Source organism: Sus scrofa, chromosome 8 (genome assembly GCF_054392235.1).
Source record: "Sus scrofa isolate SSC_HxYL_T2T_F1_AM1 chromosome 8, Sscrofa_HxYL_maternal_Yorkshire_Landrace_v2.0, whole genome shotgun sequence".
Lineage (NCBI taxonomy): Eukaryota > Metazoa > Chordata > Mammalia > Artiodactyla > Suidae > Sus > Sus scrofa.
Genome location: NC_139390.1, coordinates 39,845,812 through 39,860,738, shown reverse-complemented (window position 1 = coordinate 39,860,738; position 14,927 = coordinate 39,845,812). Strand labels below are relative to the sequence as shown.

At 40.3% G+C, this 14,927-nt stretch overlaps 1 protein-coding gene across 6 annotated transcripts in view; it reads left to right on the top strand.

Moving 5' to 3' along the window:
• SCFD2 (sec1 family domain containing 2) overlaps positions 1 to 14,927 on the top strand; it is a 430,084-nt gene that overhangs the window by 218,444 nt on the left and 196,713 nt on the right. Inside the window, exon 6 of one of the 6 annotated variants that reach the window (XM_084972020.1) lies at positions 11,946 to 14,226. The exons of the other annotated variants lie outside the window; for them this stretch is intronic. Coding sequence (XP_084828146.1) covers positions 11,946 to 11,974 — 29 coding nt within the window. The 3' untranslated portion in view covers positions 11,975 to 14,226. Of the gene's footprint in view, positions 1 to 11,945; positions 14,227 to 14,927 lie in introns of those variants that run through there. 6 annotated transcript variants of the gene reach the window in all.

Here is a 14,927-nt window from a genome sequence, read left to right as displayed (position 1 = left end):
CATCCAGGTGCAAGCAAATATTCCTCTGAACCTGGGATATTCATTTTCTTGTGTTTTGCTTCACTATAAAATTTGTTTTCACAGCTGTACTTTCTGGTATAGAATTTGAACATGAATCATAAAATGGTCACAAGGAAGAGTACACATACTGATTGTTCTGATTTTGATTGCTAAATGGCCGATGTCACCCAGAAGTTACTTCGTCACCTTGATCATGTAAAATAAGCACCAAAGGTCAGGCTCTCAAATTTAGGTTGTCTTAATAACATGATTCTCATACACTTCTTAATTTTGCTTAATGTTACAGCTTTGATTTTAGGTACAAGCCAAATTGGATTGCGCTTTGCCCGCAAGTTATTTTCTTTGTAATTTTTTGATAAGGTAAAGAGTTATGTCAAGCACTATTTTTAATGCTCAAATTTAGAGAACTTCAAAGACAATGAGTCCTGGTCAGACCATTCATCTGTGATTATTTTCATGGTGAAAGGGTAGTATTAAATCTCTTGATGTTAAGGGAATGAATTTACTTCAAAGCACAGTTCCAGAATATTCTGTCTGGTCTTGTCACAAGTTCATGTTCCTTACAGGTTTATTCTTATAGGAGCTCTTCAATGAATACAGTAGCAAGAAAATGGATGGAAAACATATGGTGTTCTTATTCAAGGGCTCAGTTGATCATTTTTGTTTTTAAACCTTCAATCATCAACCTTATTCATTTCTCCAGTGTATAGAGTTGTACTGTGCATGTGTTAAAACTGTTGAAAAATGACAAAACATACAGTAAAGTAGTAGAATGGTAACAGGAAGCATTATGTGTATTTGATTTTTTTTAAGTTAGAAAGAAACCAAACTCTATTTTGATAAGATAGAGTAACAGAAACCAAATGGAAAGAGAAAAAAAATCACCATGAAATTACTTTGCTAGACAAAAAATTTTGCCGTAGAGTGGTAATGTTTTTGAATAATGTCAACCTAAAAGATACTATGACATACTTTGAAATGTGATATTACTAGTATGAAAGCAGAATAACAATTAAGGTCTTTAAATATGACTATAGTTTAAGAAAAACAATAAAATCTAGTAGATGACCCAGAGTATTACCAGAGTATTAGTATTATTTGCTAAGGTAATTTCTCAGCAGGATTGCAGAGGCTTTCCATGCTTTCTCTTAATCTGCCATCTGACTTATTATTTGTATCATAAGTGTTCTTGTAGTGGAAGCAATCATTTCTTTCCAGATTCCCCTTTTATATTTAGACCAAAGTTTATCTGTGCTATCCTTTTCCCCAGGTTGTTTCACTAGTCTGTATCCATGAATTAATTTATATATGGTTAGAAGTTCCCTTTGTGGCTCATCAGTAACAAACCCGGCTAGTATCCATGAGGATGAAGGTTTGATCCCTGGCCTCGCTCAGTAGGTTAAGGATCTGGTGTTGCCATGAGCTGTGGTTTAGGTCACAGACATGGCTCAGATCTGGTATTGCGGTGGCTGTGGTGTAGGCTGGCAGTTGCAGCTCTGATTTGATCCCTAGCCTGGGAACTTCCATATGCTGCCCATGTGGCCCTAAAAGAGAAAAAAAAAAATTATATATGGTATAGATATTCCTAACTTCATTGAAGCCTCATTGAATTTACTATGCTAACTAGTATAAGTGATTTATGACCACTGCTAATTATATGCTGGTCGTTTGTGTAATACATACACAAATGTATGTGTGTGTGTGTGTATATATATATATGGTTTTTTTGTTTTGTTTTTTGTTTTTTTGTTTTGCTTTTTAGGGTCACACACGGCATATAGAAGTTCCCGGGGTAGGGGTCGAATCAGAGCTCCAGCTGATGGCCTATACCACAGCTACAGCAACACCAGATTCAAGCCACATCTGCGACCTACACCACAGCTCACGGCAATGCTAGATTCCCAACCCACCAAGTGAGCAAGTGAGGCAAGGGGTGAACCTGCATCCTCATGGATACTAGTCAGATTCATTTCTGCTGCATCACAATGGGAACTCTGTGTAATAATTATTTGACTGAGATCATCCTTTGCTGAAAGTTTCCCTTATACTCTCAAGGTATCTGCTGCCATGACTAGAGTTCTCTCCCCTCCCTTTCTGTATATTTTTCTGATTGTTTCTCCGTTTCTCCCCCCCTACTTTTTTTTTTTTGCTTTCTGTAATTGTTGGAAAAACTAATTGGCTATTTTCTCAAAAGAAATGTGCTTACATAGTAAGCTTCTAGAAGCATTCGTCCCAGTGGAAAATTACAGATGGCCCCCAAATTAATAATATTTTAATTAAAAATAATAATTTCTTGAGCATTTTCTATATGCAAAGCACTAAACTAACTACTTTACATGGCTTATGTCATTTAACCCTATGAAATCTGTGCCTTTTTAATGCCTGTCTTTCAGATGAGGAAATTAAAGCTCAAGTGAGTTAAGAAACTTGCCTGCGGTCTCAGATATAGTAAATGATGGGGCTAGAAATCAAACTTCGTAGGGGTATATTTTAAGACTATGGATGTTTCTTTTTCCACATAAATAATGTCACACTTCATGGCTTTAGGGCATCTTCTGCAGAGGAGCTTGTTCACTAAAGGAGTCTTCACCCTCAGCCATTATGCCTTACTGTCTCACATCTGCTCTCAAAGACCTTCAGTGATCTAGACTGACATAGAAAGTAAATAATGCTGCTTCTGGTTTTAAAAAGGAGGCATATGCGAGCTCACCTCTGTCTTTGGGACATCTGCCCAAGTAATAAAATCCTTCCTTCATTTGCAGTTTCCATAATTTCATTTGTATCACCATGACATTGTTAGAAGTTTTTTTAATAGCATTTTTTCCCACTGCTTCAAGTGTTTGATCAAAAATGGATGTATTGAGAAGTAACCTAAATTTCCACCAGAAGATGAAGGGGTAAAGAAGATGTGGTACATATAAGCAATGGAATATTACTCAGCCATAAAAGAGTGAATAATTCCATTCATTGCAACATGGATGGACCTAGAGATTATCGTACTGAGTGAAGTAAGTCAGACAGAGAACGACAGATACCACATGATACTACTTATATGTGGAATCTAAAAAAAAAAAAAAATGATACAGATAAACTTATTTACAAAATAGAAATACACTTACAGACTTGAAAAATAAACTTATGGTTACCAAAGAGAGGGGGTGGGTAGGGATAATAAGGAGTTTGAGAGTAACAGATTCTTACTGGTATGTATAAAACAGAAAACCAATGAATTTACTATATAGCACAGGGAACTATACTCAATATCTTGTAATCCATGATGGAAAAGAATCTGAAAAAGTATCTCCATATATATACATATATACACACACACATATATTCAATTTTAACTGAATCACTTTACACCTGAAACTAACACAACATTGTAAATCAATTATAATTTTTTTTTTTTTTTGTCTTTTTGCCTTTTCTAGGGCTGCACCCACGGCATATGGAGATTCCCAGGCTAGGGGTCCAATCGGAGCTATAGCTGCTGGCCTACGCCAGAGCCACAGCAACACCAGATCCGAGCCACGTCTGCAACCTACACCATAGCTCATGGCAACGCTGGATCCTTAACCCACTGAGCAAGGCCAGGGATCGAACCCGTAACCTCATGGTTCTTAGTTGGATTCGTTAACCACTGAGCCACAACGGGAACTCCAAATCAATTATAATTAAAAAAAAAAAAAGACCAAAAAAAATGGATGTGCTGGAAGCTGTTGCTAAAGGGCGAAGGTAAAATTGAGATAACACTGATATTTTACATAAAGAACAAACTTGTTAAGGAAGGAAGGAAAAGAGAGTGTGAAACTGCAGTTCTTTTTGAAATTAGCCACAAACGATAGAAGATACAGGATAGACAGCTGATGCTAGAATAAAATTCTGATAAACAATTTGCCATGGGAGCCCTTTTTCCAAAGCTGCTTTTATTCATCTGGGGTGGTCCTGGAGCGTTAATTTAATCAAGTAAATCTACTTTTAGTGATTAAGAAAGTCATTTGGGATGAAGAGCCCTTGAATACATTCCGGGCGCCTTCATCAAACAAAAGTGACTCTTACTCATGTTATGTAGTTTTGTGGTTATCGTAGTTTCTCAGTTAACAAGAGAAGCAGTATTGTCGTGGAGCCAGACAGGAGGAGTTTGAATCCTAGTTTCCCTGTTTATTAGATTGGAGACTTTGGGCGAGGACTTCACCTCTCTGAGCTTCACTTTGCTTATCTGTTAAAGAGGGTTATAGTATTTGGTCCTAAGGATCATTGGATAAATTTGTGAAAGTGAAATCAGATCTCTCTCTTTCCTTCCCTTTTCATAAAATTGGAATTATTATTTTAAATGTATTATGTGGAACTGTACCTCTCTCATTAGCTTTGGAGGATTGTTGTCCTGGGGGATAAATGCAGAAAAACCGCTGATTTTTTTTTCATCAAATTTCTAATATAAAAAAATTAATTATATAGTTTTATAGATTTAACTTGAAAGTCATAAAATCAGTATTCACAAATAAATTATGAATAAAGGCAAATAAAAACATTGTTCCGAATATTATTTCTAATTGTGAAGAAGATGAAATTGCTAAATTAATCTTCACTACGTTAAGCTCCTATTATATTAGGACTCTGGGCTTCCATATTTTAAGTATGAACATTTTTTTTTATTTTATTTCATATTTTTTTGCTTTTTAGGGCCTCATTTGTGGCCTATGGAAGTTCCCAGGCTAGGGGTGGAATCAGAGCTGCAGCTATCAGCCTACGCTACAGCCACAGCAAGGCGGGATCTCAGCTGCATCTGTGACCTACACCACAGCTCACGGCAACACCACCAGATCCTTAATCCACCGATTGAAACCAGGGATTGAGCCTGCTTCCTCATGGGTACTAATGGGGTTCATTTCCATTGAGCTACAACAGGAACTCCTGAACATATATTTTTGTAAATGAAACTTTCATTTTGTCATTTCAATGTGGGGAAAAAACAAAAACAAAAACAAAAAACTCAGGAAATTACTAGATGAATGATTCTTTTCTTGGTAGGCCAGGGTTTTTTCACATTGGTAATAGTGTTTTCCTATCACTGAACACCTATTAAATTATATGGGTTCCGTGTAATGATAGCAGTCTTGTTACTCAAGAGACAAAATCCCTGGAGCGCCCTCACAGAGCAGGTTTTCTTGTGTCTAATCGCACATGTGATATTGCATCTCCTCTCAGTTGAAGTGAAAATACTTTTTTTTTCCATGTGTGCCACAGTTGAATCGTAATTTCTGACGCGATTACATTATATTGTGGTAGCATAAAAATTGTAATATTTGGGTAAATTTTTAAAAACACAAGTAGGGAGAGCTCCTAATTTTATTAATCAGAATACCATTCTCCCCACCCCTGAGTTCCCCATCTGCCTAGAAATAATATTTTTGCTATTAAGGAGTCTGTTAAGATGCTTAAGCAATGAGTACCTGTCATTCTTAGTTCTCTGAAAACTAGGATTTGCATTTGAGCAGAAATGTAGGGGGAAATTTCCAAATTGGCTGTTGTCTGTATAGAGCAGGGAGCCTGGTGGAAACAAAGAGAACTCTTCCGTGAGAGATTACCGCTACTAATGATGATGCCGATAGTGTTATATGTTGTATTTTATAATTACAATAATAATAATATACATTCTAACTCACCCAATAGCAGATTTCCCTGGATTAAAAGCTGTGCCACATCTGGGTATAATAACATCAGGCCAGCTGGCTCTGTCACCCATCTGTCCAAATGTGCATTTGGGAAAAGTGACCTATTGTCATTCTTGTATCATTGTCTACTCGTCTCACATTTCCTTTTAAAGTGCTGAAGAACTGAGTAAGGCAGTTGGCTTTACAACAAGGAAATAGGGGGACATATTGCCTTTATGAGAATTTCTTGTGACACACGCCTCCCCGGGGAGAAAAAATCCTTAAAAACTACCATCTGATCTCCCAGCCCTGAAGCACTTCACACATAGGGTATTATTTTCCAAATGAATAAATAACACAACTCCAATGAGCACAACTCTGCCCTAAAGAAACCCACAATATAAAGGCAACAGAAGGCAGAACCTTAGACTCTCATCCACTTCCTGTCATACACATACGAGCCTTTCTGAATTGTATTTCTGCTGTCCTTTGCACTCACAATGCCTTCTAATCTAGCAAGTAGGAGAGGAAGGTTCCTAACCCAGGAGTGGACTGGATATGTCACAGTGGTCCATGCAGAGGTTTAGAGTTGGGGCTCTGGAGATAGGCTACCTGGGTAGCCCCATGATGGCTTTGGCAGATGACCAGAAGATGACCTCAGACAAGCCATCCTCTGGTATTGATGTGAGGACTCAATGAGAGAACAAGTGGAAAACAGAAACGGGCCTGGCACAGAATACATGTTCAGTGAATATGAGCCATTAGTGTTGGCAATGCCAAACCTAAGAATTCAATCTCTTGTAGTTTTGTTTGTTTGTTTGTTTTACTAAGGGATGTTCCAAACTCAAGAAAGGCCTAATACTTTTAAGCTCTTAGCACATTTAAAATAGAGAGGGAGTTCCCATCATGGCTCAGTGGAAACAGATCTGACTAGTATCCATGAGGATGCAGGTTTGATCCCTGACCTTGCTCAGTGGGTTAAGGATCCAGTGTTGCCGTGAGCTGTGGTGTAGGTCACAGACACGGCTCAGATCTGGTATTGCTGGCTACAGCTCCAATTTGACCCCTAGACTGGGAACCTTCATGTGCTGTGAGCGCGGCCCTATAAAGACAAAAAATAAAATAAAATAATAAAATAAAATAAAAATAGAGAAATGTAAACTGGCTTACAAAAACTATTGCATGTTTCAAATATTTATATTTTCATTATTGATTTTTCTAGTATTTGCTATTTGTGTAAAAGCACTTGGTTAATGTGTTTAACCAAAAAATAAATACAGTTTATTTTTGCTACTTAGAATAATTATGGGATAACTTCTGAATTCATAGCTCAGTCTAGGTGTTATGGCCCGGTAAAGCAGTAGTTCTTAGCTTTATGCTCCTTGGGACCTCTTTATATTCTTATAAAGAATTCAGAAGCCCCAAAAGCTTTTTTTTGTATATGTTTTATTTACTACTGTTTATCTATTAGAAACTAAACCGTACAATAATAAATTCATTATGTGTTAACATAGTATCATATAAAACTGTGGAAGCAAACATATCTTTACAAAACATAACTATATTTTCAAAAACAAACCAAAAAATATATATGTCATGAGTAGTATTGTTTTAAGTTTATGAAAGTTTCTTTAATGTCTTGGTCAATAAGAGACAGGTAGATTCTTCTCTCTCCTTTTGTGTTCAGTCTATTGTGACAGCACATGACAGGTCACCCCCTGTGTACTCATGGGAGAGAATGAGAACGAAAAAGACAAATGACAGATCATGCCACATGTGCGCATTATGAGGTCCCTAAGCCAAATGGCTCTTCCCCGTGATAGCTTTCCAATAATACAGAGCACAATATCTTTTTCATAGGAGAAGTCCTTGGAAGGAAGTGGAATTAACTGGGCCTCTAGTTCCTTAGCGCTGTGATCTAACTCTACAATGTTTAATTTCTTTTTTTAAACTTCTGTGTTCCTCATTAATTCCACATCCAATGAGCAGGGCATATTGTCTTGGTCTATGTATTATGGAAAAAAAATTGGTGGCTCATTTGAAGGAATCATTTTTTTGGACCTCAGTGTCCCCATTTGTAAACAAATGAGAAAATTAGACCAGATGCATCCAAGAACCCTTTTGGTACGAGGTGTTACTCTTTTCATGTAAAGAAAGAAAACAGAAACAGACTCACAGACATAGAGAACAAACCTGTGGTTGCCGGGGCAAGGGTGGGTGGAGTGGGATGGATGGATGGGGTATTTGGGGTTAGTAAGATGCAAACTATCACATTTAGAATGGATAAGCAATGAGGCCCTACTGTGCAGCCACAGGGACTATATCCAATCTCTTGGGATAAACCATAATGGAAGATGGGATAAGAATAAGAATGTGTGTGTGTGTGTATATACATATATACATATATATCAATAGACTGGGTCACTATGCCAGCAAAAAATTGACTCAACACTGTAAATCAACTGTACCCTAAAAAAAAAAAAAGAAGAATTTACTTTATCCAGTTACTGTAGCTCTAGAAATTTCTTAATGCATAAATTTTCAGATTGCACAATTGCAAGGGCAGTAAGTTGGTACTGAGAATAACTAAAATCATGTCAGCCAACCTCTTATCATGTCGAGGAGCCTAGAGTTGAGTCAATTTTTGAAACAGGGCTGTGTGCAAAGCGGGGGCCTGTAGATTACTCCTTCCCAGCCAGTCAGGAAAAAGAAAAGGAGATTTTACCTCAAGGCATTTGCAAAATGGCAATGAGTAAACTGGGCTCTGCTTAGCTTGTAAGTTAGGGTTTGTTTGTTTTGTCCTTTTTTAGGGCTGCACCCGAAGCATATGGAAGTTCCCAGGCTAGGAGTCAAATCAGAGCTGCAGCTGCTGGCCTATACCACAGCCACAGCAATGCGGGATCTGAGCCACATCTGCGACCTACACTATAGCTCATGGCAACCCACTGAGCAAGGCCAGGGACATCTTCATGGATACTAGTCAGGTTCTTAACCCACTGAGCCACAATGGGAACTCTCTTAAGTTAGTGTTTAAGTGATCAGTCAGGCTCTGAAGTCAGGCATAACCAGAGTCCACACCCACTCTGTCACTTGGCACTTACAGCACCCCGGGAGAGGTCCCGTCTCTGAACTTCAGCTTCCTCACCTCTAAAATATCTACTCCATAGGGTTGCTTTGAAGATAGGATGAGGCAAGAGGTTGTCAGGCCAGGGCCATGGTAGTTCCAGCTGCTGGCTCAGTCCTTTGCTAGGTTTCTTCATCTATAAAACGGGGCTAATGATCCCTTCCTTTAACAGCTGTGGGAGGATATAGCCAGCCCAAGACCTCGCGTATGCAAGTAGTTCAATTGACGATTAAAAACTGCTAATATTATTGTTACTCTTATGTACAAGTATTCTGAAATATCTGTTATACTGTTGTGGACCATACAAAAGACATTTTATTCACAGATTTGTTTGTTTGTTTGTTTCTTTGGGGAGGCAAACATCCAAACTGGTATTAGGTAAGATTCCAGATGTGGGCTAAAAGAAGGTAGAGTGGCAGCTTGCAGCCGCAAGAGTCTGTTAAGGGCAGAGTGGTAGGGACAGTCTTGCTTTCCTTTGTGGCACTAGTTTTGGACCTGCAAATTGGAATTACTTGAGTTTTAAAACTCTCTCTCTCTCTCGCTCTCTCTTTTTTTTTTTTTTTTTCTTTTTTAGGGCCACACCCGCAGCATTTGGAGGTTCCCAGGCTAGGGTCCAGTTGGAGCTATAGCTGCCAGCCTACACCACAGCAACATTGGATCCGAGCTGCATCTGCGATCTACACCACAGCTCACAGCAATGCTGGATCCTTAACCCACTGAGTGAGGCCAGGGATCGAACCCACAACCTCATGGTTCCTAGTCGGATTCGTTTCCCCTGAGCCATGATGGGAACTCCTGAGTTTTAAAACTCTTTGTACCCGATTTCAACTCCAGAGATTCTAAAGCCATTGCCCTGGATGTGACCTGGGAATATCAAGTTTTAGAGCTCTCCAGGTGACCCCAATGTGCAGTCAGTCCATCAAAATTCTGCATGTTTTTAAAACCGTCTTGTTCTCTGGAATATTATGCAGATTTGAACTGAAGACACTGCCAACTCTCTGTGTGGTTGGTTGTCTGACTTGTATATTTAAAACAGCCATTATTTTTGTCATACTAAATATCACATTAATGCAGAACTTTTCTTAAAATAGCTGAATCTCTTGCTCTGTTCCACACAATTACCTGGAAACATACCAGTAAAGTATTATTGAGAAACGAAATAGGACTCTTATTTAATCTATTTAATAGTATGGAATACTAAAATCGCTGTCTTTATCTTAACTTTTTTTTTTTTTTTTTTTTTTTTTTTTTTTGTCTTTTTGCCATTTCTTAGGCCACTCCCGCGGCATATGGAGGTTTCCAGGCTAGGGGTCGAATCAGAGCTGCAGCTGCCAGCCTACTCCAGAGCCACAGCAACACAGGATCCGAGCCATGTCTGCGACCTACACCACAGCTCACGGCGGGATCGTTAACCCACTGAGCAAGGGCAGGGATCGAACCCGCCACCTCATGGTTCCTAGTTGGCTTCGTTAACCACTGCGCCACGATGAGAACTCCCTTAACATTGTTTTTTAAAGTAGACCGTTAAAATCATCAGATTTGTAACTAGATTTGTGATGAGCTGAATTAGTAATAAGTTTAACTACCTGCTGAATGGTCAGATTTTATCTAACTGCCTTAGTTACACAGGGAAGTTAGGTGCTGAGGATGCAGGAGAGATACCCTTGCTTGAATTCCAGAGATGGCTTGTGCCCAGCATGCTCAGTGCCTTCCTACCCTCTAAGCTGCCCCCCACTTCAGTAAGGTGGGGTCGAGTTCCTGCCAGTCTCTGTATTGCCCCAACCTTACTGTTGGTAACTTTACTTTTTGGCCGCTAACACAGCATGAGGTATATTTGACTTCATTTTGATGCTCAACTGCATTGGGAAACTAATGAGAGGGCTCTAGGTTCCTTCCCTCCCAGCCTTGAATGCATGTCCTTTCTCCCTGTATTAGGGAACAAGCCCCCTGACCTTGATATTTTTTTTGTCTTTCTCATCTGAACTCAACTTTCCTCCTCTTCCCAATAGCTCCTTCTGTGTCCTCATTATTTCTCTTTCTCCTCCATCCTTTAGTCTCCCCACTCAGCCCTCTTGTTCTCATTCTCTCTCATCACTGTGTTCCAATATATACAAGAATCTAAAACTGAAAGACATGAAAGTATAGCAATAAATTATTAGTGGTAAAAGTGGTTCATTATAAAAGAAGCTAACAATTAGGAAGAAGCAATATATTATGGAAAATCTGTCTCTAGGAGGGAGTCAGGATAGGTCACACTATTTGTTACTGTTCAAATTATTGTTTGTATACAGTTATACAATTTAATTGAATAACATTTAGAAAACATATTAGATGTAAGTCTCTCTCTCTCTCTCTCTTTTTTTCTTTTCATGTCTTTTTAGGGCTGTGCCCATGGCATTTGGAGGTTCCCAGGCTAGGGGTCAAATCAGAGCTGCAGCTGCCAGCCTACGTCACAGCCACAGCAATGTGGGATCCAAGCCACATCTGTGACCTACACCACAGCTTATGGCAATGCCAAATCCTTAACCCACTGATTGAACCTGCATCCTTATGGATGCTAGTCAGATTTGTTTCTGCTGAGCCACAACAGGAACTCCGATGTAAGTCTCCTTGCTGTAACTAAAACAGAATCAACGCTTCCCTATAAAATCAACTATTTCTCCTTTCCTTAAGTCCAGGAACTGTCATTTCTTTGGGCCTAAAACATACATTTCACATTAACATTTTAGAGACATTGATGGGGCCCAGTCACCACAGCTGAAGCTGCACAGTCAAGAGTTGCTCTCAGAATGGACATCTCTAGGGTCCTCACCTGAGGTCATTAAATTGATTTAGTCTGGGCCCACTGGCTGTATTTTAATGCAGCTTAGCTGTAAAAATACAAGGCCCCATTGTGTAATACAGGCCATGCATTGTTATTCTTCTAGGCCTGTCAATGTAAAAAATGTGTCTGTTTGCCTTCCCCTATGACCTGAAAAAAACATTTTTTTTAGCTATCTTACAGCATAGCAGGACACCCTGGAAATGTTGGTTTTGGAAAGTACTTGAGGAATAACATGGAAAGAGCTGGCTACCTAGTTTGGTAAAGGTGCCAGGGATACACACGTTCACCCAGGGGTGCTTTATTCCTCTTCCTTTTCATTTAGGGACCAGGCCTGGGAGTGAACCACACTGAGTCTCTGAGAGGCTGGTGCTTCTTCTGAGGATCGTCTCCTGTGGCCACAGAGGTCATTTGCACTGCCGCCAATTGGGAGAGAGGCCAAGCAAATGGCACACACTCTAATACCCAAAACCCTAGGAGGCTACACTAAGTATACTGTGTCCACAATGTGCCCAAAATAAACCACTTGGCATTCAGCTGGCTGGGGCATTTCATATGTTGTGTGGTATGGGTTGTTTCAGGACCCATGTGTCTGCCATAAGATTCTGTTGAATCTGAATGTTTTCTTTTCTCTCTTTTTCTTTTTGGCATGTGGCCATTGGCAGTCATTTCTTCAGATACATCTTGTGGGTTCCTCTAGGGTGGTTCTGTTTTATTCTAGAAGGTACTGGGTTGAATACCTTACAGGAAATTGCCACACAGCTTCATATGTGGTTTTATAATGGGCCTATTTTTAGATTACTTTCCATACCTCTGGGACTCCCAGGCGTCCTTTCCCAAGGATAGGTCTCCAGCTGTGGACGTTTAAATGCTTCAAGTAAACATGGCAGAGAGCCTGTGTCACTTTCTGCCTATCACCCCCCTCCCATGATGGAAGCCTCTGAGATGGTCACGTGAGAATGGCATTGATAAATGTCTCTGGAGCCTCACAGGCCTGGGTTGGAATCTGAATCCTGTCACATCCTCCTGGGGACCTCCAGCAGGCTCCTTACCCTCCTGGGGCATCAGTTTCCTAATATGTAAAATGGAGATTAATAGCAGACCTTCAAAGGGTTGTTGTGAAAATTAAATCAGATAATGAACGCAAATTGCCTGGTTGATAGTAAGCATTCAATAAATGTTAGATACTGCAATTAGGTATTATTACAGCTATTACTGCGAATATCCTGACCTAATTTATGCTCTACACTCACAAACACAAACCCCTCAATTATTGTCATGGCCATGTCTCTCCCCTTAATCTGTTAAATTTAACATTTTGAACTTGGACTTGAAAAAAAAAAAAAAAGATCTCATTTTTGAAGACTAAGCTATTCATTTTGAGTCTTTACCTATATCCCTACCTTCTTGTGCTGTAAAAGGTTTTAATTTCTTCAAACTAATCTTGATTAAAATGTCCACTTGTTCTTTGCTACCAGTTATATGCCTTACTGTGCATTTTTCAGTTCAAGTTCAACAAATGTTTATCAGATACCTTCTGTGTGACACACACCATGCCAGGCAGTAAGGATATAGAGCTGATTAGTCCATGATTCTTGCCCTCAAGGAGCCTTCTGTTTGGTGGGGAAACCGACATGTGAAATGTCACCTAAAATACAGAATGATAACTGTCATAAATCATGGGAGGGATGAAAAAGACACAGGGGCGCCAAGGAGAAGAAGGTCCTGACTCGGCCCCTGGGAACCTGGGGGGTCTTCCCCAAGGGGGCAGAGTGGGGCTATTCCCTGAGGAATAAGAGGTTGGCAGGTGGACAACCTCTTTGTAGGCAGAGGGAATAGCAGATGCAGGAGCATGGGCACTGGGATGGCCCATCTAGAGAATTCAGGGGTAACCATGTGTCTGAAGCATACTGTGCGCGGTGGGAATCGAGAGCATTCTGGAGGGGCTGATTGCAAAGAGCTTTATGTGCCTTCCTGAGGAATTTAGACTTTGTCCTGTAGATTGTGTTAGAGCCATTGCAAGGGTTTTCAGCGTTGAAGCCCCGCTTTTCCTTTTCATTAAAGTACCGCTCATACAGAGTCAAGTGCACAGATCGTAAGTCTGCAGCCTAATGCCTTTTTCGTATGTATGCACCTACGTGTGTGGATAGTCTTTCCAGCGGCTCACTTGTACCTCCTCCCAGCAGTCCCCCCGGGGTGACCGCCATTCTCACTTCTCACACCGCACATTAGTTTTGACAGTTTTCAGCTTGTGTAACTGGATTCGTACAGTATGTGCTCTTGTGTGTCTGGCTTCTTTCATTCAACATTTTGTCTGTGAGAACCATCCATGTTGTTGTATGTAACAGTCGTCAGTCCTTTTTGAAGGCTGTGTAGCCTTGCGGTGTATGAAAATACCTTTGCAGGAGCTCCCACTGTGGCGCAACGGGATGGGCAGTGTCTTGGAAGTCGCCAGGACGTGGGTTCAATCCCTGGACCTGCACAAGGGGTCAGGAATCTGGCATTGCCACAGCTGTGGCTTAGGTCACGACTGGGGCTCCAATCTGATCCCTGGCTCAGGAGCTCCATATGCCGTGGGAGGCCAAAAATGACAAAAGAAAAGAAAATATCTTTGCAGTCACTTGTGACTACTACTGTTTGTTTTTTGTTTTGTTTTGTTTTGTTTTGTTTTTTTAGTTGTTGACCTAAAATTACCTGAAAGTGGACCAAGAACAGACTCTTTCTCCACTTTCATTTTTGCCCTCTTTACAAAATGCTCATTGTATAGGTCTTGATGACCATTTGGGCTTTAATTTGGGGACTGTCCCAGTGTTCCATCTGAGAGACCCAGGATCTGTCGGTAGCTGGAACATTTCAGAGCCTGAACATCTCAAGGGACGATTGGGCCAAAGGTGTCTAGTCCATGACACAAGGTCTTTTAATTTCTTGCCTTTAATTTCTTTACTGCCTCCCATGCCCTTCCACCTCATCAATTAACAAATGATTATTGAGAACTTACAAGGTGCCAGACAATTGGGACATGTGACAGGAAGTTTGTAATAAGCAGTCAGTAAAGATTCCACCCTAATCTGGAGAGTTGGGGACCACTTTCTTAAGTAACAGCTGATCTGTGACCAGAAGGATGAGCAAGAGTTAGCTGGGAGAGGGGAGGGGCAGCAACACAAAGGCCCTCGGTGGGAGGAAATCCCCAAAGCTCCGGAAGCTAAAAGAAGATTGGTGTGTCTGGAATGAAGAGGGAAGAAGGAACAGTGGCAGAGTTGGAGCTGGAGACATAGACAGTGACCCAGTCATGTGAGGGCTCGTGGCC